This window comes from Myxocyprinus asiaticus, chromosome 31 (assembly GCF_019703515.2).
Source record: "Myxocyprinus asiaticus isolate MX2 ecotype Aquarium Trade chromosome 31, UBuf_Myxa_2, whole genome shotgun sequence".
NCBI lineage: Eukaryota > Metazoa > Chordata > Actinopteri > Cypriniformes > Catostomidae > Myxocyprinus > Myxocyprinus asiaticus.
In genome coordinates this window covers 9823944-9848268 of record NC_059374.1, presented here as the reverse complement: position 1 = coordinate 9848268, position 24325 = coordinate 9823944, and the positions used below count along the sequence as shown (strand labels likewise).

Here is a 24325-nt window from a genome sequence, read left to right as displayed (position 1 = left end):
GTGGTCTCCGCGGTGTCTTGCCCTTGGGAGGGACACCCCCCGAATAGACCTGGCAGCCCAGTCGGATAATCCCCCTTCTTTTTTAGGGAGTGGAAAAAGAGAAGGGGAAAAGAGGCCATGACTGGGTTAAGCCTGTCTCTATCTTTGGGTAGTCGACTTGTCCCCAAAAAGGGCCGTTCCACACTCATAACTATGTTGTGGGAGGTTACGTGTCGACCTAGCGTGCTGGCTATGAGGCACACAGCAGTCTGCCCACCACACACCGCCAGTTCACGTAACACAGTTCAGCCAGTTGTGGCGTTTTGTATAGGGACCCCTAGTGTCACTACATCGACACAACGTCGAGTGAGTGACAGATAGGGAACGTCATGGTTACTGGTGTAACCTCCGTTCCTTGATGGAGGAAACGAGATGTTGTGTCCCTCCTGCCGCAACGCTGAACTACCCGCTGAAATGGCCGGACCTTATACAGGCTCCTCAGCATAAAACCTGAATGAGTGGTTGCATACCAGCTCCTTTTATACCCGTATGTCCGGGAGAGTGGCATGCAAATACCACTCGCCAATTTTCATTGGCCTTTTATCAAAGACCAGAGGTGTCTCGGGCTCCCAAGAGTGACCCCTAGTGTCACTACATCGACACAACGTCTCGTTTCCTCCATCAGGGAACAGAGGTTACACCAATAACCATGACGTCTTTAGTATACCTATCTATATGTATATCTATCACAAATGGATCTACAAAATGCCCAGATAATGTAACATTTTCAAAGCATTTTCAAGACAATTAAGAAAATAATAGAATAAAAACTACTTGAATTTATTTTTCATATATCAAAGAGGTAATGCAATCAATGATAGAACAGGATTCTGACATTGACATTTTTGGAGACGCAACTGGCTGTCAAACACATATTGAGCTAAACTTAAGACTCATAACACTTTAGATACACATATGCATTTTCCCAGGCACTTACTCAGTCTAAATAGACATACATATTATAGAATTGCAGTAGCGGAGTACAACTGGGCTAAAGGTCACTTTTAAAGGTAAAAGGCATTTTTGAATTATTTTCTTCCAAAACACTAAACAGCAACAAAAACTATCTCAGTACTTTCCTTAACTACTGTTTGTTACTATACATGTCAAAATATTCCTGATCCATGATATAATTTGTTGCAATGTAAAAAGATTGATTTTGAGGTAATTTGGTCTAATGTTTAATAATTTGTTAAATGTTGCAAATTTATGTAGCTAATGAGAATCCCTGAAATTATCGCATTTATTTTTAGACAAGATGCTTATTTATCATTTTCAGTTTTGTTCAAGGTGATTAAATCAAATGTATTTATTATTAAAAAAAAATTTGAAGTGAAAGGATAGTATTTTGGGTAAAAATCCCCCCTGTTGCATGGGCTAAATGCCCATTTAAAATGTTTTTTCTTTTCAAAACTGTTTTTCTTAAGTGGGGTGAACAGATTTGTTATGAAATAGGTTCCAAGTGGGCTCACATCAACTGATTCAATTACAATAGAGATGAATTGGTTTATAGAACATCTGAGATATTATGAAATGCCAAATGTGATTGAAATGAACAGAAAATGGTTATACCCTTTCTGAATTTTTTATAATCTTAATTTTTTACTCAAAAAAGCATAACGTTGACAAATTGTGCCCTGTAGCTATTGTGCCTATATTAACATTATATAATTTTAACACCCCTGAAGGCCTTTTACCCCCATTATTATTTCTTTTCACACAAATAATGTTGCTCCATCAACATTCATTAAAAAGAAAGGTCTTTTTTCAATCTTGATACACTTCGTGTCCAGAAAAGCGCACACACACACACACACACACACACACACACACACACAAACACACATAAAGGCAATAGTCAATAAATAAAACTACATTATTTATTTATTTATGAATCATGAGATCACATTGTTAACTTGTTCAAAAATATTGATTCCATGTTTTATGTATTACATTTAATCTGCAACACATTGTGAACTTCACACATTCAATGGAGATTATGATAGCGAAATATATCATTTTGGCTTGCATTAAATACACATTACTACATGCATCATATGTACTGTAAAACATCAGTGGATCTCCACACGAAAGACCTGTGATCTTTAACGCCACGCTGCTTCTCCTCTTCAGTACAGTAGGAATCCTTGTGGGGTAGCATAAGTGAAATGAAATAATGAATGAATAATAGTAAAAATGAAATAAGGAACGTGTATGACATGACTATAACAGGATGATTGACAGGTCAGTGTGGTCACAGGATACACATGACTGCAACCAAGGGGTCTGTGGTTTCAAGACTCAATTTTATGATGTGATAGTATGTCTCAATATCTTTTTCCATAACAAAAAATGTAGATACTCTCTTACTATAAGTAGGCCAATCGAGATGCAGGGATAGTCTCCCCCTAGGTTGCATTTTAATTGCAATGAGCATTAAATCTCTTAAACTGTCATCATCCATAATATTAATCTGCTGGTAGACTGTGGCTATCCGCTATCCTACATCATAAATCATGAAGCCGTGTTCATGAATCACGTCAGGGCGTCAACGCCAGTGTCAGTCGTCACTTTGAACTCCACATGGAAAGCGCTTGCCAACAAAAACATCTCATTCTACACTTTAGTTATAGTTATACAATGTAAAAAATAGAAGATTTTGAGAATAAAGTTATAATATTTTGAGAATAAAGTAAAAATTTCGAGAATAAAGTCGTAGCATTACGAGATTAAAGTCACAATATTTTGAAAATAAAGTCTTAAACATACTGAAAAAGTGTGCTTGACTACACAGCGCATCTGGATAGGCTATATGCCAAGCTATAATGCTCTTTTCAATCATTTGATCAGTGTTTGATGAATTACTGCTGATATGAGTTGAAAATGTTCTCAAACATCTCTTTTTAAAAAAATTAATTTTACCGCCTACTTTTATTTGTGGTAATAGCACAATCTAAATTGCGGCAGGCATTTTTGTGAATTTAGCACAATATACAATGAGCTTAATTTACACAGAAAGGAGCGTGTTTGCGCCGAAAGGAATGACAATGACTTCTTTTAAATACTCAAAACGCAGCACAATTTCAGTGCTGATTGCGCTTGATAAAATGGATTGCGGGTGGTTAATGTATAAGATGCAGGTTTTTGCGCTGAAATACCATGTGCAAAAGTTGCACAACTGTTTAGTGAATCTGCACAATGTCTTGAAATAGACCTATATAATTCACAGCAGTTCTAATCATTTTTTTAATTCACTTGAGAGCAAGCCTGTATCTCACGCCTCACTTGACAGACACCCACAGGTGTACTAACTCCTGTACTAATGCACACTTCATTCATGAACAGAGAGGTCTCATAATGCTGACTTTATTCTCAAAATGTTATTACTTTATTCTCGTAATTTTGACTTTATTCTCAAAATATTACGACTTTAATCTCAATGTTACGACTTTATTCTCAAAATTTTGACTTTATTCTCAAACTATTATGATTTTATTCTCGAAATGTAAGATTTTTCATTTTTATTTTTATGTGGCACTAAAACACCATCGTAATAGTTAAGATTTGACATGCTTCTGTGGTAATTAAAATGTGCCTTACATAGGCTGAAAAATACTTTATCACATGTCTCATCTGGGTCTATATTGTACATCAAATAGCATTCAGAGATCATCTTTCTCCATCATTTATCACTGACATTTTATAATTAATTATAATTATATTTATTATCACACATTATACATTTGCACATATACAGTGAAATTCTTTTTTTTTTTCACATATCTCAGCTAAGCTGGGGTCAGAGTGCAGGGTCAGCCATGATACAGCACCCCTGGAGCAGATAGGGTCAAGGGCCTTGCTCAAGGGCCCAACAGTGGCATCTTGGCAGTGCTGGGGCTTGAACCCCTGACCATCTGATCAGTAACCCAGAGCCTTAACCGCTGAGCCACCACTGCCCATGTCAGCCACCACTGACATGGAATTGTTGTTGTGTGTGTGTTGTGAAGTATGCATCACTGTAATACTCCGTGCGGACACATAGCAAATTTCAGCCCTTACAACTAGTGTTCATGCTTGTTTATGCAGCATTAACAGTAAATGTGTGTGATTAAGAAAAATTATCGTGTTACATTTTTTTAATTAATCGCATGTGTTAACGTGTTAATTCAGCTCTAATAAATATGAAACAATCATAAGTAATTATTTTTCAATTTACATTTTTTTGTTATTATTATTATTGTTACACTATTAATAAACAAAAGTTTGAGGTATAATAAATAGATGAGAGCATGATTCCAAAAAAAAAAAAGAAAAAAAAAAAAAGGCATGAGTTAAAGGGGGTGGAATGAGGTACTTGGTCACTAAATACCCAAGGTATGCATTCAAGGGATTTCTCATTGGTTTTTATAAGCGTAACATATACATCAAAAAGTGAAAACCTCTATACTTTAGTTTCACAGTAAATGTTTTTACAATAACACACAAATACATTTTTTTTTTTGTGTCAGAGAAAACAAAATGGGAGCCCTGATCACTTTGACTTGCAAATGACTAACACATTTAAATACAAATACAGTATGCAGTTTATTCCTGCAACTGTTCACGTAAAATATTCTGGTTTGTTTCTTCCTTGAAGTACCACAAAATGAACCCCCCTCAACCACTAGCTTGTTTTTGCATTTTTTTTTCTCATACTGACAGACTCATCACCTATCTATATGATACACATTCTAAACTCAGTTTCCTCTTTGCATGAGCATGCAGAAGGAAGCTGAGCTAAATGAGAAGTACAGACAGCTGCTGTACATAGAAGCTCAGTGACCAGCTTGTTTACAAGTGGATTTCAAGTAAGTTAAATATGATTATTATGTGACCATATAGATATGATAAAAAAAGTAATTATTATTAAAAAAGAGGTTAAAAAACATTTAATATCATAAATAACAGTTTTTTTATTATTTATTTTTTAATGTAAAATACTGGTAATAGTTATGGTTCTGTATATTCCAACTAAATAAACTAGCAGTATTTATTGCAATCTGGCTATTGTAAGTGTCTAAATGCATGTTGTTGGTCAGTTTGAGTGGAGCGCTGTAATTTGTAACCACATAAACCTTGTTTATATCATAATTTAGTTTTAAATGAAGCAGTATCATTGTGATGTCTCTAAACTGTCTTACCCCTTTGCAATTCAAGTTTTATGTGCTTAGGATTTTGAAGTAAGCTATAAAGAAAAAACACGTCATTATGTTTTGTGGGATTACCAACACACACCCCACGTTTACAAAACACGTTGTGGTGTTATAAACTTACATTAAAAAAATTCAGTTGTTTATTGAAAATTAGTGTCATGCAACAAAATATTTTCTCAAATTGAGCATAAAATAGTGATACAATTGTAAAGATAGATTACTTGTTCTGTTATGTAAAGACTTATTACTTGATAAAGGACAATTGCATTAAATTCAGTCTGGCTATTTAACAAAAAAAAAACAAAAAAAAAAAAACAAACAAAGAAGAAAAATGTCAGCAGCAGTATTAAGGTAATACAAGCACAAAAGAGTACTTTAAAGAAACCAGTATGAACAAACCTGACATTTGTGAAAGAGACTTCACTTTTACCAGTCATTGAACTTGATTAATGTCACAGTTTCTGCAGCGCTCAGCATTTTCTAAACATGCCTTGATCAAATGACTGTTGGGCCTTTTTTGCCCTTATAAAATGTGTATATCTTTGTACATTTTACAGTTCAGCTTGCTTTCATAACTTATTTGTCTCTTCTGTGAATCTAGATGGAGTCTCCAGTTACACAAATTCTTAAAACTACAACACCTCTAACGAACTTCACCGCTGCCCGATATGACATCATAAACATAAATAACAGATCACAAGATTCCTGCAAATTTTCAAAGGTTCCAGCTCACCCTGTTTTTATATTTGCATACTCACTAGTGTTTCTCGTCAGTCTGGTGCTGAATTGCATCACAATGAGAGTGTATTTCTGCATGAATCAGCGCAGCCAGTCCAGCGTCACAGTCTACCTGAAGAACCTAGCCGCAGCGGACTTCTTCCTTTGTCTTTGTTTACCTTTGCGCATTGCTAACTATGCCAACTATTCAGTGACAATGCGCAATATATACTGCAGTTTTGGAGCGACAGCATTCTATTTAAACACATATGCAAGCATTCTATTCATGGACTTTATTGCTGCCAACAGGTATACATGTTTTGCTAACACGTACTTGTGTGACATATACTTGTTGTTCTCCTTTGGGTTTAACAATACAAAAAAAGAGAGGTAAATTATACTCTGTTTGAGGCTAATTATACTCTGATTTCTCATTAGTTATGATACACTTCATGGCCAAAGGCATGTGGACACCTAGTCAATACACCCATACTGGATGAAATAGGAATGGGACATTTGGAATTTGTGTGGGGGCACACATTTGTCACTATACCCTAACAAAAAGTAAATCTGCTAAAATTAGTGTTTCTGTTCTATCAGCGCTGTCTGAAGGACAGGGCAGTTCTCTGCTTTTTTAGACTTGCAAAAACCTAAAACTTTCCCAAACATTCAAATTAAATAAAATGTATACTTTTCTACCTTGCTTATAAAAGAGACTAAAATTAAAATAAATAAACGATTGACTGAAAATTAATGTAAAGATTTAATTGTTTGGTCAGATATAACATTTTTTCTGGGGTCGGGGGAGGAGGCACTGTGGTAGAAGTTTGGGGGCACAGCCCCCAAAGGCCCCCATGCAGCAATGATGCTGCACCCATACCTGTATGTGCTTACTGAGCATTTAATTTCAAAACCATTGGTATTAATAGAGAACTGGTCCTCTCTAAGAGCTTCTACACTTCTAGGAATGCTTTCCACTCGATGTTAAAACATGACTGTGGGGATTTACTCCTATTTAGACAAAAGAGCATCAGTGAGGTCAGGCAGATCAGGCACTGATGTTGAGCAATGGGGCCTAGCTTGCATATGGTGTTCCAATTCATCCCAAAGGTGTTCAGTGATTATCCGGTCTCGGCCTTGTGTAGGCCAGTCAATATGTTCCATATCAGACTCAGTAAACCATTTCTTTTTGGACCTTGCATTGTGCACAGCGGCATTGTCATGCTGGAACAGAGATAACATGATTATATTGATCACACAGGAAGTTGAAATGTTGCTACCAAATATTCCAATACCCTGATATCAACCCCATTCTGCCGAGTTACTGACAAGCGCCAGCTTTGGCCACTTGGGGCAGTGGTTTTCATTTCAGTAAGCACAGACCGATTTTAGCAGCAGAACTTTCATCACATTATCTCCAAATTCACAGAGAGATTAGGGATGTTATGCACCTTCTAATAATTGGTGTAGTTGAAACAGCCAAACCTGTTAATTACAAGGCAGTAATCACATACTTTTGGCCATGTAGAATCTCTCCAAACCAACAGTCCATCCACCCAAAATAGTTTTTATACTGTATATACGTATAACAAATCTCATGGTGGAATGTGAATGGATTTTGAGAGTATTGCGACAGTTTTTGAGTCTTTACATTCTCATTTCAGGTACCTGAAGATTGTCCGGCCATTGGAGACTCATGCTCTGCAGACAGTTCGTATTGCCCACCACATATCCGTAGCAACGTGGCTCTCCTTGTTAGTCATGGCCTCCATCTACTTAATCCTCTTTCTCAAGACTTCCTGGGGAGACATTCAAATGCCAGGGGAAATTGGCTGTGATTCCTTACACAGTCCCCAGCTCAGGGTGGTCTACAAAATCACACACTCTGTGTCCATGGTACTCTTTGTTTTTGTGCTGGTTTCTCTGATTCTGCTGTACTGTCGGACTTTGCAAAAGATCAGACAAGCTCAGTTGTCTACACAGGTTACATCCAGAAGCTCTAAGTTCAACAGGTCTAAACGTAACATGCTAGTGCTAGTGGTCGTTTTCTGTGTGTGCTTTGTGCCCTATCACCTGGTGAGATTGCCTTATGCGTTCATCAAAAAAACACAGAAGGAACATTGTACAACAGCCCAGGCATTCTATATCCTGAAGGAGTTGACTGTCCTGCTTTCAGTGCTAAATGCCTGTTTGGATCCACTTATATACTTTATCTTCTGCAAGGCCTTCAGAGCCCAGCTGAGTCTCAAGAAGAAGAAAGATAAAGGACAGCAAAGGCGACTGAGCACCATGTTGAGCAATACTGAAACAAAGGTGTCCACGTTAAGACGTGAAAGTATGATTTAATTAAATATATAGCAGAATTATATTTTTTCCTACTAAACTGCAATGAAACAAAGTGTATGATTTAGATGAATGCTCATTAAGACACAATATAATTTCCTTCAGTAGAAAGGCTTCAAGGCTCTTGAAATTTATTTTGAAGTTCCTTGAGTACACACATAGGAAAATCGATGATCCTTTAAAGGGTGTCTGGAGGATCTCCAGATGATTCAGCCGGTGTTGCGTTTGACACCCATATCATGCCTTGAGTATCTGTAAATTTTTACATTAAGTTTTTCAATTGTTTTTACTATCACTTGATTACAGTGGAAAAATATAAATATCTAATACTGACCTCATAGCAAGAGATTAATTTTAAAGACTCAACACACCATATGAAACCACAACATTTAGCCTATCTCAAGCTCAACTGTGGCCTTTTCTGCCTATCCTATTTGTTGTTGTGGATGTATTGTTGTTGTTGTTTTGTTTTTTCACAATGTACAGTTACATTATAGGAAATATATAATTGAAAAGAGCATGAAACAGTTGAGCTAAGGTAAATTGTCTGCCTAGTGAAATTCAGCATAGCTGTATAAAAATATATCTATAAGCTTATATATGACTTTTTTTGTGTACTTCTAATGGTACTACTTGATTAGTGGAAATATTTATCCTGGTCTGTAAAATATATAGCATTTGAAGTTAATAATAGCATAATTACAAAATAAAGTTATATTAGCATAAAGGATATGTTTTATTGTTAGTTGTTTATTGGTATTTCATTTGGAAAATTAATTTCAAAGATATTTTGTAGCATGTAGCATAAATAAAGCATTATATTAAAATTGTCAAAGATGGTTAATTTGTTTTTGATTTTTGATTTTTCTCCGCTTTTCTCCCCAATTTGGAATGCCCAATTCCCAATGCGCTCTAAGTCCTCATGGTGGCATAGTGACTCGCCTCAATCTGGGTAGTGGAGGACAAATCTCAGTTGCCTCCACGTTTGAGACCGTCAATCCACGCATCTTATCATGTGGCTTGTTGAGCGTGTTACCGCAGAGACCTAGCACGTGTGGAGGCTTCATGCTATTCTCCGCAGCATCCACGCACAACTCACCACGCGCCCCACAGAGAGCGAGAACCACATTATAGTGACCACGAGGAGGTTACCCCATGTGACTCTACCCTCCCTAGCAACCGTGCCAATTTGGTTGCTTAGAAGACCTGGCTGGAGTCACTCAGAATGCCCTGGATTTAAACTCGTGGCTCCAGGGGTGGTAGTCAGCGTCTTTACTCGCTGAGCTATCCAGGCCCCCCGAAAGATGGTTAATTTAATGGCATAATAAAAAGTACCACTTCTTGTTTTACTGCTAAATGTGCACTGAAGGGAAATGTTGGTTGCTAAAATAACATTCACACATTTAATGTGTCACCCTGACCATATTAAACTGTGAATTTCTGTTATCCTTCAGCAGGAAATTCTTGCAAACTATAAATGCCCTCTCTAGACCGCAGAGTTTATGTTTTCTTGTAGATGCATGCTGGCTGCATAGAAAAAAAGGTGGCATTCACGGACATCGCGGGGCTACCCGGTGTAGTTAATAGTATAGTAGACAGGACACACGATTGTTTCAATGCACCAACAAAGGATGAACAATCTCTCTCTCTCTCTCTTATATATATATATATATATATATATATATATATATATACAGTGATGAGCCAAAACATTACGACCACCTGCCTAATATGCTGTTAGTTCTCTGCGTGCTGCCAAAAAAGTGCTGATCTGCTGAGGCATGGACTCTACAAGACCCCTGAAGGTGTCCTAATGGTCATAATGTTTTGGCTCATCGGTGTGTGTATATATATATATATATATATATATATATATATATATACACACACACACACACACACACACACACACACACACACACACACACACACTGGTGGCCAAAAGTTTGGAATAATGTACAGATTTTGCTCTTATGGAAAGAAATTGGTACTTTTATTCACCAAAGTGGCATAAAACTGATCACAATATATAGTCAGGACATTAATAACGTGAAAAATTACTATTGCAAAATGTACAGAAATTCTTAAACTGCAGCAATGACAGCTTTGCAGATCCTTTGCATTCTAGCTGTCAGTTTGTCCAGATACTCAGGTGACATTTCACCCCACACTTCCTGTAGCACTTGCCATAGATGTGGCTGTCTTGTCGGGCACTTCTCACGAACCTTACAGTCTAGTTGATCCCACAAAAGCTCAATGGGGTTAAGATCCATAACACTCTTTTCCAATTATCTGTTGTCCAATGTCTGTGTTTCTTTGCCCACTCTAACCTTTTCTTTTTGATTTTCTGTTTCAAAAGTGGCTTTTTCTTTGCAATTCTTCCCATAAGGCCTGCACCTCTGAGTCTTCTCTTTACTGTTGTACATGAAACTGGTGTTGAGTGGGTAGAATCCAATGAAGCTGTCATCTGAGGACATGTGAGGCATCTATTTCTCAAAATAGTCTCAGATGTACTATCCTCGTTTAGTTGTACATCTGGGCCTTTCACATCTCTTTCTGTCCTTGTTAGAGCCAGTTGTCTTTTGTCTTTGAAAATTGTAGTGTACACCTTTGTATGACATTTTCTGACAATTTCAAGCATTGTGTAGCCTTCATTCCTCAAAACGACTGACTGATGAGTTTCTAGAGAAAGCAGTTTCTTTTTTGCCATTTTTTATCTAATATTGACCTTAAGACATGCCAATCTATTGCATACTGTGGCAACTCAAAAACAAACACAAAGACAACGTTAAGCTTCATTTAACGAACCAAATAGCTTTCAGCTGTGTTTGATATAATGGCAAGTGATTTTCTAGTACCAAATTAGCAATTTAGCATGATTACACAAGGATAAGGTATTGGAGTGATGGCTGCTGGAAATGGAGCCTGTCTAGATTAAAAAATACTTTTTTGTTTTTGATGGTGCTGTTTTTTATGTCAGTAATGTCCTGACTATACTTTGTGATCAGTTGAATGCCACTTTGGTGACTTAAAGTACCAATTTCCTTCTGAAACAGCAAAATCTGTACATTATTTCAAACTTTTGGCCACCAGTGTGTATGTGTGTGTGTGTGTGTGTGTGTGTGTGTGTGTGTGTGTGTATATATATATATATATATATACACACACATACAGTTGTGGCCGAAAATATTGGCACCCTTGATAAATATGAGCAAAGAAGGCTGTGAAAAATATGCCTTTATTGTTTATCCTTTTGATCTTTCATTAAAAATATCCACAAAAATCGAAATTTTTATTGAAATAAACTATTTGAAAGGGGGGAAAAATCTAATAATTAAATAAATATTTTTCTCCAAAACACGTTTTCCACAATTATTGGCACCCCTTGAAATTCTTATGAGTAAAATATATCTGAAGTATATTCCCATTCATATTTTCCATTTTTTAGTACACCTGGGTGACAAGGAACATGAAATTGTTTAGCCATGACTTCCTGTTTCACATGGGTATAATAGCTTGTTGAGCTTCACAAAATGGGAAGTCGCTATAAGAAAATAGCTAAAGCATTGAAAATACCCATTTCCACTATCATGGAAATAACTAAGAAGTGCCAATCAACTGGAGATGTTATGAATCGGCATGAAAGAGGATGTGTGTCTCCATGCACAGTGAGGAGGATGGTTCGAGTGGCCAAAAATTCTCCAAGGATCACAGCTGGAGAATTGCTGGAATTAGTTGGGTCTTGGGGTCAGAAAGTCTCCAAAACTACAATCAGACATCACCTAGTTCAAAACAAGTTGTTTGGGAGGGTTCCAAGAAAAAAGCCTCTGCTCTCATCCAATGACAAACTCGACTGTCTTCAGTTTGCCAGACACTACTGGAACTTCAAATGGGACTGGGTTCTTTGGTCAGATGAAACAAAAATAGAGCTTTTGGCAGTAAACACCAGAGATGAGTTTGGTGCACACAGAGAGGCAGCCATATGAAAAAGTGCCTCATGCCCACGGTTAAATATGGTAGTGGATCTTTAATGTTGTGGGGCTGTTATTATGCCAGAGGTCCTGGACATCTTGTTTGGATACATGGCATCATGGACTCTATCAAATACCAACAGCTAAAAAATCAAAACCTGATTGCCTCTGTCAGAAAGCTTAAAATGGGTTGTGGTTGGATATTCCAGCAGGACAAAACACATATCAAAATCAACACAAAAATAGTTCACTGACCACAAAATCAAGGTTCTGCCATGGCCATCCAAGTCCCCTGACCTGAACCTCATAGAAAACCTGTGTGGTGAACTAAAGAGGAGAGTCCATCAGCATGGACCTCTGAATTTAAAGGATCTGGAGAGATTCTGTATGGTCTCAGATCACTTGCCATGTGTTCTCCAACCTCATTAAGCATTACTGGAGAAGCTTTTCTCTTGGCAAAGGGAGGTTGCACAAAGTATTGAATAAAAGGGTGCCACATATATATTTGACAAAAATATTTGTTTTTTGATAAAACTTTTGTTGTGTTTGCAATTGTTTTTGATATCTATTTGAGGATAGATTTTTGTGAATATTTTTAATGAAAGACCAAAAGGATTAAACAATAAGGATATGTTTTTCTCAGCCTTCTTTTCTCATATTTACCAAGGGTGCCAATATTTTTGGCCACCACTGTATATATATATATATATATATATATATATATATATATATATATATATATATACACATACACATATACACAGTATATATCCACTATCTGTCTATGAGAAGTTGTGCTTCCCTATCTACCAACAAAGACTATTTAGCCCAAGACGGAGCACTTGTATTAAAATGAATGGGAGAAACTGGAATGCCCAATATGACAGATGTAGAACAGGAAGTCCCGCCTTACAGGTAAAAGAGCCAGTCACCTTTTAGATACAGACACCGCCTGTCAATCAACTTCAGAGTGCGCATGCACATAAGCTATACCAGCCAGGAAAATTTCGTTTTTTTAGCATGCTCTGAGGTAAAGAAACACAATGTACTATAACATTGTTGTCATATTTTACTGCTCATTTGAAATATGTTCTTTGATCGTAATCTTGACCAACCGTTTTGGAGATTTCGGTCTATCCCCATTCAAGTAGATAGAAGCTGTATTTTCATGCCACTTATATCCACACAAAATATCTGCCCGGGAGCGTTCCAAAGATGGCCGCCGAGTGGACTAACTTGCCTTGAAAAGCACTTTGTTACCAATCAATTTTGGCAATTAAAGAGAGTGCGCTCATAGAACGTGATGCCATCCACAGCAACGAGGTCAACTCTGCCTTACTCTAACATTAAGATTTCCTTAATAAAACTTGTTCTTAGCAGTTTTGCGAACATATTTTAAGCAAAAACTCTTAACTAGGAACTCTTTGTAGAACTCCTAGTGGTAAGATAAAAATCTTTGTGAATACGGGCCGTGACTTTTATCATCAACTAAAGAAAAAAATCCAGGATTATCTACTTAACTTGAATGTTATACCAAGTCAGAAAGATAGAACACCTGAGTGACATTGTGCGGCGTCACACACTGTTTACATCATTATAACAGTCCCTGAAATAATAAGACCTCAGCTATTTTTCATTGATTTATTTAGGCACAATTTAATAAGCCGATTGGCATCTTCGTCCTACAGCAAGAACAAAGTAATTTCTTTTCACAGCATTCAACTAAACTTACATTACGTTTTATGTTGATTTTATGTTGTAAAAACATAATAAACTGGCATCGGTCTCACCGCCATGCATGTAGTTTTATATATATGACAATTATGGTTCTGAAGCGAACGGTCAAACTCCTCTTCCGTCGAGCAAGGGATTGTGGGCAATATTAGCCAAAAAAGTGTTCACTGATCCACATATCGGAAATCTACCAGAAATATTAGACAATCCGGGCAACTTTGGGACACTCATTTCTACATTTTATTTGGAACACCCTAATTCTAATCTCGGATACTATTTAGGGTGTATAGGGTGCTGATTAGGATGCAGGTTGTGTCTTTTGTTCATTTGTCACGTGACCTCTACTAGGCTCAGCATAAAAGACAAACAATTCTTTCATGAGTGATAATTACTGGTCTTTCATTAATTTTTCTTTTACAGTTTAGTGTGTTGCAGTTGCTTGTATCATGATCATTCCCTGTTAGTGTGACATTTAAAGTTTAGTTTAATTTACATTTAAAGTAAGTTGAATTGTCATAATGTATTATTTTTATGTATTTAATGCAGGAAGTGCTTTACAAGATATTCTCTGCCAAGTGTAAAATTGAAGTAAAATGGTCTTAAATGACTATCAGTAAATTCAAAGGGAAATTCTGTAAGCCATACTTGATTTGGGTCTAAAGACCAAGGACATAAGAAGGACATAAATCATAAAACAAGGGGATGCATCTTGAAGGAAAAATAAATGACAATTTATCAAAAATCAATTAAATCATCAAGTCAATAATATGGAGTTTCCTCATAGATTTTGTAGTAATATAAATATAAATATAAAGTAAGATAATTTGTAAATCCATTATAAACAGTTTAGGACTGGGCTTCAATTTAAGGCTTCAGTTTAAAGCACCTTGCTTTATGAATGTTATTTTTCCCATCATACAGATAAAGTTTTACTTTATTACCAAATTCAAGGTTATGTAACAGAACTATTATGACATAAATATTTACAAAGTTATAAACTGCAAATGAATAAGCTCAAATTTGAGACCAGAAATGCTTTGTGTAACTATTAGGGCAAAAATAAAACCTAACTAACCACTTGTATTTAAGGAAGGTTAGGAGTATAAAATAATTTCTGTTTCCAGTACAGAGCCTTTGCGGCTGTCACGTGTACTCATTATTCCCAAGTTGTATTTAAGATTTGTTCAAAATGAACGAATCGTTCATGAATGACCCATCACAATAAATACGGAAATGTTAAACATACACAAAGCCCAGTTTTCCCTTAGAAGGCTTTGAAAACTGAAAAAGGGTGACAACATTGAATTTATTTAATTATTAAAGCAGATTGCATTGATAATACACTGAAAAAAACAAACAAAAATATCATGTTGTAACGCCTAATTTAAGTTAATATATATATATATATATATATATATATATATATATATATATATATATATATATATATATATATTTTTTTTTTTTTTTTTTTATGTTTAAATCAACCTAAAAACATTACACCAACCAATCACATTTTAAGGGTTATATCAGGTACAATTAGCTTCTTAAGGTAACAATTGCAGGTTACCACTTTTTGCACTGTAAACAAAATGAAATTCAAACAATATTTGGTGTAATTCAGCTCTTGGAACCATATTTGAATGTTCATCATGTATGCAAAGCAAACCAGACTGAAATCGGTCTATTTAAAGATTACATTTTGACTCTAGAGTTCGTTACCACAACTTTAGTGTATTAGTTTTTTGCAATTGGGCAAGAATGAATGTCATACAAATTAGAGCTCAATAAGAGTTTAAGAGGATACAAACTCTCTTATGACACTATTGTTCTGTGATACAGCTGAGCACTGGCACAAAAAAAGCAGCTTTAATCCTTAACTCATCGAACGGAAAGCCAAAACCACCATGCTGCCTCTCAAATAAGGAACTGAATGAACAGGGAGTGCATGCAAACAAGATAAGGCCTTATAGACTGATGGTTTGTGGTTGTCTAGAGGCATAGAATTTGGAAAGTTCACATTTCCACTGCGTCATTGCACTACATTGAGTGTTGGTGAATGCTTTCCCTCCATTGGCTGATTAAGACCAAACCCCAAGACGAGGAAACAGGATTTGTAATGTAGTGGAGCCAATGGAGAGACTCTGAGAGCAAGTATCTCAGTAGCTATAGTCTGGATTGTTTGAATAAGGTACAGCTAGAGAGCAGGATCTCAATATGTGGTGATGTGGTAAGTGCACTTTACAATGCTATCATGAAGCACCATGTGTCTGTTCCTTCCTGTATGAGACATGAAGCATCTGAGAATCAGTTGTATGTAGGGAAAGTTATGCTTGTTTTAGTCTTTGTTGTTTACTTAGAAGACATAAAATTAGAGATAAAACTACTTGGAAGTACTCTAATCAGGCAGATACTGGGGTGTACATACTTGTATTTGGTATCAGTGTCATCATATTTTTATTTCCAAGTATGGGTATATTAACATAATGACATTGCACATGGAGCTTCTAGTATAAAAACATGAGAATCATTTTGGTGTTTATTTTTTTTTTTTTATCAGAATATCAGTTTAATTTTATCCTGCTTTACCTAATATATTGTATATGTTTCTTCTTTCATGTGTGCACACTCTCTCTTTCCGTGCATGCTTGTGTGTGAGCCGCATTGCTCACTCCGTGAATGCCCAGAACAATATGCAAAAAATAACACTGTTAAAGCATGAATAATGTATCATCAGGTTAGCTGGGTAACTTTTGAAGGTAACTCTGGTAAAACCATCCTGATTTGTCATTTTTAATTAATGAAAATGCTAATATTGTCTATATCAAGATATCAAATACAAATATAATGGCACGTATACAAACACAATACTACTTGTATCGGTTTCTTTTTTTTTGGAACTATTACTGACCAATTACTTTCTCATTTCCCATGTATGCACTTTGTTTGAGGGTTTTCTCATCAATATTTTCCATATTTGTGATAATAATAATATGTTTTATTTATATAGCACCTTTCCCAAGATTTACAATTAGCTGATATAATATGAAGTTGAAGATGCAACTTGGGAGCCACTGGTAGTATGCACATAAATAGAAAGGACTTTTGTCAATTCATTGTAATCCAGTATAAATGTGTTGAGGAACAGATATTATATGTACAGTGTTGTGAAAAAGTACTGATTTCTTCTATTTTTGTGTATTTTTCATACTAAATTGTTTTAGATCTTCAAATGAGATATAACATAAAACAAATGCAACCTGAGTGAACACAAAATACAGTTAAATAAAATTATCCAACACCTATATCACCTATGTGAAAAACTAACTGCCGCCTTAAACTTAATAGCTAGTTCTGCCACCTTTAGCAGCAACAACTGCAACCAAATGCCACCGATAACTGGAAATCAGTCTTTTACAATGCTATGGTGGAATTTTGGCCCACTCTTCTTTGCAGAACTGCTTTGGTCCAGCCACACTGGAGGGTTTTCGAGCATGAACTGCCCATTTAAGGTCCTGCCACAGCATCTCAATCGGGCTGAAGTCAGGACTTTTACTAGGCCACTCCAAAACTTTAATTTTGCTTCTTTTGAGCCATTCAGAGGTGGACTTACTCCTGTGCACAGATCATTGTCTTGCTGCATAATCCAGTTGCGCTTGATCTTCAACACTCGGACTGATGACCGGACGTTCTTCTTTAGGATTTTCTGGTAGTGAGCAGAATTCATGTTTCCCTCAATTATTGCAAGTCGCCCTAGCCCTGAAGCAGCAAAGAATTCCCACACCATCACACTACCACCACCATGCATTCCGTAGGTATGATGTCCTTTTTGTGGAGTTATGTGTTTGATTTACACCAGATGTAATGGGACCCCTGTCTTCCAAACAGTTCCACTTTCGACTCATCAGTCCACAGAACATTCTCCCAAAAGATTTGAGGATCATCAAGGTGTGTTTTGGCAAAATTCAGACGAGCCTTAATGTTCTTCTGGGCTAGCAGTGGATTCACCTCACCACACTTCCATGGATGGTGTTTTTGCCCAGTGACTTTCTGATAGTGGAGTCATGAACAGTGACCTTAATTGATGCGAGAGGCCTGCAGTTCCTTGGATGATGTCCTTGACTTCCTGGATGAGTTGTCGCTGTGCTCTTGGAGGAATTTTAGAAGGTCGGCCACTTCTGGGAAGGTTCACTACTGTGCCAAGTTTTCTCCATTTGGAGATAATGGCTCTCACTGTGGTTCTTTGGAGTTCCAGAGCCTTTGAAATAGCTTTGTAACCCTTCCCAAACTGATGTATTTCAATCACCATTTTCCTTATCATTTCCGGAATTTCTTTCGATCTTGGCATAGTATGCTGCTGTGTGAGACCTTTTAGCCAACTTCATGCTGCTGAAAAAGTTCTAATTAGGTGTTGCTTTGATTGAACAGGGCTGGCAGTAATCAGGTCTGGGTGTGTCTAGTCCAGCTGAACCCCATTATGAATGCAGTTTTATAGATTTGGAGATTTAGTAACTAAGTGTCAAATACATTTTCACACAGGCCCTGTTGGTACTGGATAATTTTTTTACTTCAATAAATAACATTATCATTTAAAACTGTATTTTGTGTTTACTCAGATTGTCTTTGTTTTATGTTAGATTTTGTTTGAATTTTTGAAACAATTTAGTTTGTGATATACACAAAAACAGAATAAATCAGGATGGGGGCAAATAATATTTTACAGCACTGTATGATTTTTACTGGTCAGTTGGTTAGTCACTAGTGTTGGGCTCAATGTTAAACTGATTGGCCCAGATCAAAACCAAGCAGGTTATATTGTATTTGTATATCTGTTTGAGAACCGTACATATGCAAAATTGTTGTAGATCTTTCAAGTTCCATCTTCCACCTTTTGCCTGATATTGATGTTGTGGTTAATACTAAAAAACTGTTAGCAGACCAACAGTGGACTTTTTGGACCATTAATAATATTGGTTGTTGCCAGGGGGTCTATATTTATGTCATAAACTAGGGCTGTCAATCTAAATTACTCGCATATATCCATGTTTGCTGAAAAAGGCCCCCCAAAATAAAGATAACTCAAAATAAAATAATACAAATAATGATAAATATAATACAAAAAGTGCCTTTTGAAGTCAATATATTGCTTGATTTATATCATTTGAACATCACCTAGTTCATCACCTGTCAACAGTCCACATCAATCTATTTTACGATTGAGTTATCAATTTGTACACGTGTTAGGCTGACGCTTTTGGTGCATCTTATTGTGGTTGGGTCATGTCTCACTTGTTTTCAATAGCCATTGACAGGGCCGTAGCTAGTGGGGTGAAAGGTGGTAATGATTTTAGGGGCCCAAAGGAACAGGAGGGCCCACAACAAATTCAAAACTGTATTATTTTAATAGGAAAGGGGCCCAGAGCAATATATAGTCAGGGGGCCCAGAATTCCCTGCTACGGCCCTGGCCCTGCGTTGTTAGCACACTGTGTCGAGTTAAATGTAGTTTGATATTTCTAATAAAAATGCGCCTCTGCACTCTGTTTCTTCTTTGTGCTGTCTTTGAACAGCTTTTGTTGTCGTAAGTTGCCTGTACAGCTGAAGCTGTGCTTACCGCCTCCTGCTGAGTGAAAATCGCAAAAACACGGAGACTGCACTTTAAGCTTGAATTGCTCTGTTGGTAGGAAGATTCATTATTACAGTGGCGTGATTATTATATTTCATGTAATTAATCACACTAAATGAACGTGTTAAATTGACAGCCTTATTATAAAACACAATGTTTTTATTATTAGAGAGTAGCCAACAATGTCAGGATATAAGGAGCTTTTTCTTACTTCGCTATTTAACCCTTGTATTTTGTTGGTGTACGTAGCTTTATGTATTCAGGTTGATTCAGACATTTAAAATAAAAATTTTGACTTCAATAAATACAGTTAATTTACATATTGCTACATGAAGCACATTTTTAGGTACATTTTTAGTGTGCTAAACATTAGTACTCTGAATAAGATTATAAGAGATAAGTATGCTCATGCAGTTCACTTCAGCAGATGATAAGATGCCTTGATACAAACTAGACATTAACACTTTATTTATACCAGCCTAAGATTTTCAATGCTTAGTATTGTTGGTGGCAAAGGAATTGCAAGTAAAAATGTTTATTTAAATTTTTTTTCTGTCTCTTTCTAGGATTTCTCCTTGGCATTTTCTATCTCATGCTGATTTGTGACGACATGCTTTAGCGAGCGGAACAGGAAAATGCTTTTTGCACATGAAAAGGGGATTTACCACTTCCTCCTTTGACAGTCTTTCTGGTGACATGAAAGACAAAACTCGGTCAAATGAACTTTAATTATTATCAGTGGTCTAACAGAAGCTAAGAGTTCATAGGTAGTCACATGGAAATAAAGGAGAACTAAAACTCAATTATTTGATTTCTTTATCTTTCTTTGACTTCCTTGATTTATTTAGGACTTGAAGACACAGATCACATACAATTAGAATCTACAAGTTTCTCAAATTCAATAATGAGGAATCCAAATACTAGCATCTGTGTGATCAACGTCAACATGGTGCCCTTTGCCACGCTCTACATCCTCATCTTCTTGATTGGCATGGCTACCAGCCTGGTAGCATTGTGGGCCTTCATAACCAGCCAGAGCGCGAAGATGTGCATCAATGTTTACCTGATCAATCTTCTGACATCTGACTTCCTCCTCATGCTGGCCCTTCCTGTCAAGATTGCAAAAAATCTGGGTAATGAGTCTCTGAGTTTGACCATTTTTCACTGCCAAGTGAGTGCGCCACTCATCTACATCAACATGTATGCTTCCATCATCTTTCTATCATTCATTAGTGTTCAGCGCTACCTCCAGATCACTCGCAGCTCAAAACTGCTCCGACTGCAAGAGGTGGGCTTCGCGGTCCTGATGTCAGCAGTGGTCTGGTTCCTTGTGCTCTTCATCAATGTGCCCAACATGGCCATTCTTATTAAAGGCAACCTTCCAGACAAACATCAACTAACCTGCTCTAACCTGAAAGAGGATTTGGGCAAGCACTGGCATGCACTGTCTGTATTTTTGGGCATGGCTATATTCTTCAATGCCTCTGCAGCTGTGCTTCTGTCCAATGGCTTGGTTTTGAAGCAGCTTTGGGGTCGACATGAATCAGAACTTGAGGACCAAGCGAGTCCCCGGCATGCCTTCATAAATATTGCACTGGTGACCTTGGCTTACGTGGTTTGCTTTGTGCCATACCATGCTGTGCGTATGCCATACACATTTACGCAGATAGAATTTATCACTGATTGCAGTTTGAAGAAGAGTCTGTTCCTGGCCAAAGAGTCTACTCTACTCCTCTCCATCTTACACCTATGCTTTGATCCAGTGCTGTACTTTGTTATCTGTCATGGATTCAGACATCAAGTCACAAAGGCCTTCTCAAACAGACACAGTGTTCCAAACTCTGACCCAGAGTAAAACTTTCCATTGGAAAATTGAAAAATGGATCATTTAGGAACAGCAAGAAATCCAACCAAGTTGAAGCCTGGAAATGTCTGGGGAAAAAGAGAGTGCAAATAAACCTGTGGACAAAAATGGTTCAAAACATATTTTAAAACAGACACTCCATGCCTTCTTACATGACTAAGACTTCAGAAGTCATATTCAAGTCATCATTTTTATTTGAATAGCGCTTTTCAGAGCAGCTTTACAGAAAATCATACTGCAGTATCTATAACGTATTAAATGTCCCCAGTGAACAGCTTAATTGAAAAACCTTGCCTTAATGTTTTTGTCTTTAAGCCCCCAGTGAGCAAGCAAAAGGCAACAGTGGCAAAGAACAAAAATGCCATAGGATGTTAGCTAGTGGTGGGAAAGAAAAAAGAAAAAGAAAAAACATGGAAGAAACCAGATTCAGCTTGGGGAGCTGCAGTTCTCCTCTGGCTATACAGATATAGAAGACGGACTGATTATAGCTCAAAGGTGTTTATACAATTCATTTCTGTTGTTATTTATACTGTAAGCATTGAGATGCTGTGGGAAATTATTAGTATAAATTGCATTACTCACCTACGAATTAAATTAACATTTCTAATGAAAAAATAAATCATTATGATTCACAAATCTCTTTAAAAACTCTTAATTAAAAAAATAAAGCAACGTTGAATAAAACATTGTTTCCAAAGTTATTTGTCTTATTTTTCTAAATCCCTTGATTTGTGTTAATCACCTTTTTGGTTGTATTTCAGGTTACCTCATTATTCCCAGAAATGCATGAAAGAGAGGTCATTTGTGCTTACAAAGAGTCACAATTTGCTGTGAGTCATGCCTCTGTTGGTATGACTGTGAGTCAAAAAAGCCTTATTAATCCCACTGCTTGCCAATGACACCCACTGCTTATTAATCATAACCTGAGCTAGACAATTATTTATACGTACATCATAAATTGGACATTCCCATATATAAAGAAAAAATAACAATAATTATGAGCAGAAAAGCTTAAATATTTATGCTGGGCTATTGAACTGGCTTGGTTAGGTCATGTTATTTATAACTGTTAATCAACATGGTCCACTGAACACTGTAAGGGGTAGTATACCTGCATGTAGTACCTTATTCTTGGTATACTACCTCTATTACAAAAATAATTTAAACACATTAGAATTGCAGCCTTAAAGCAGCTACAAAGACAAATCAGATCCCATATGCACAAGGATGGAGTGGAGAGAAATAACTGAATACAAGGGCATCTTATCCGTGTTACAGTTATTCACTGTTCTGTTCCATTGACTCTTATTTTGTAATGGTTTTTTGTCCTATGTCTTCAGTTTTCTCCAACTACATTTCCCAAAATGCACTGCCCTCATCACTGCCATCTGTTTCCAATCCTCCTCACCTGTTCTGCATTCCCTCATCAGCACCTTCTTGTATAAGTACCCTCCTGTTTTGGCCATTTCAGCGAGTAGTTCAGCATTGTGGCAGGAGGGACACAACATCTCGTTCCCTCCATCAGGGAACGGAGGTTATGCAAGTAACCAGGACATTCCCTATCTGTCACTCACTCGACGTTGTGTCAATATAGTGACACTAGGGGTCCCTGTACGAAACGCCACAACTGGCTGAACTGTGTTACGTGAACTGGCGGTGTGTGTCAGTTCTTGAATAGTTACATTGTTATGTTTAGTAAGGTATTTGTTCCTCTCCAGCATGTTTCCTTGACTAATTCCATGTATGATGTTTGTTCCACTCCAGCATGTTTTCCTTGATTATCTCCTTGTATGAAATTAGTTCCACTCCAGAGTCTCCTTATTAAAAGCTTGAGAGCTGATCCTATGTCTCCTCTTTTCCTCTCCACGAACCATCCTGACCAAATAAATGGACATAACGGCAGTAAGAATCCTCCTCCTTGAACAAGGAGACCGTCCAGTTGAGGATCATGTGCATGAGTTTCTCAATCTAGCAAATCTGGTGCACTGTGATGACCACTCTCTGGTCGTTTTCTTCAGAGCTGGTCTGAATAGTGCACTGAAGGAACTGATGCCTCCGATGGGTCCTCCAGCCTTCCACGACTCCTGTCTCCAAGCCTTCCACGGCCCCTGTCTCCTAACCTTCCATGGCCCATGTCTCCAAGGTAACTCCTCTCCATACATTTCCCCGTACACTGAGAATTATGGCGGGAACCCCGGGCCACAACCAGCTCCCATGCCTGCCACGGTGAATGAGCCAGTGCCCATGCCTGCCACGGTGAATGAGCCAGAGCCCATGCCTGCCACGGTTAACAAGCCAGTGCCAATGTCTGTAGCCTCGACTGTCCCAGGGCCAATACCTGTAGCCTCGACCGTCCCAGAGCCAGTGCCTGTAGCTTCGACTGTCCCAGGGCCAATGCCTGTAGCCTCAACAGTCCCAGAGCCTAAGCCTGTGGCCTCGACCATTCCCGTAACAACGCTTCCAGCTGTCCTGAAAAGGAGGAGAAGGAAAAGTACACCTTCCCAGTCTCTGCCCATGTTCACGATCACGAGGGTTGTTCCCCAGTCTCTGCCTATGTTCACGACCACGGAGGTCGTTCCCCGGTCACTGCCAGTACTCACGACCACGGAGGTCATTCCTCGGTCGCTGCCAGTGCTCACGACCACGGAGGTCGTTCCCCGGTCGCTGCCAGTGCTCACAACCACAGAGGTCGTTCCCCAGTCACTGCTAGTGCTCACGACCACGGAGGTCATTCCCCAGTCGCTGCCAGTGTTCACGACAATGGAGGTCGTTCCCCAGTCACTGCCAGTGCTCACGACCATGGAGGTCGTTCCCCAGTCACTGCTAGTGCTCACGACCACA

General features: G+C 37.6%; 2 protein-coding genes across 2 annotated transcripts; both read left to right on the top strand.

Moving 5' to 3' along the window:
* The first annotated feature begins 4733 nt into the window (after window positions 1–4733).
* Window positions 4734–9120, top strand: LOC127422001 (P2Y purinoceptor 14-like). Its single transcript, XM_051665302.1, has 3 exons — window positions 4734–4886; window positions 5833–6257; window positions 7613–9120. The coding sequence occupies exons 2-3, from the start codon at window positions 5833–5835 to the stop codon at window positions 8292–8294; spliced, it is 1107 nt and encodes a 368-aa protein (XP_051521262.1). The 5' UTR covers window positions 4734–4886; the 3' UTR covers window positions 8295–9120.
* Window positions 9121–16104: 6984 nt separating this feature from the next.
* Window positions 16105–22570, top strand: LOC127422008 (G-protein coupled receptor 171-like). Its single transcript, XM_051665313.1, has 2 exons — window positions 16105–16226; window positions 20187–22570. The coding sequence occupies exon 2, from the start codon at window positions 20525–20527 to the stop codon at window positions 21473–21475; it is 951 nt and encodes a 316-aa protein (XP_051521273.1). The 5' UTR covers window positions 16105–16226; window positions 20187–20524; the 3' UTR covers window positions 21476–22570.
* Window positions 22571–24325: the final 1755 nt, after the last annotated feature.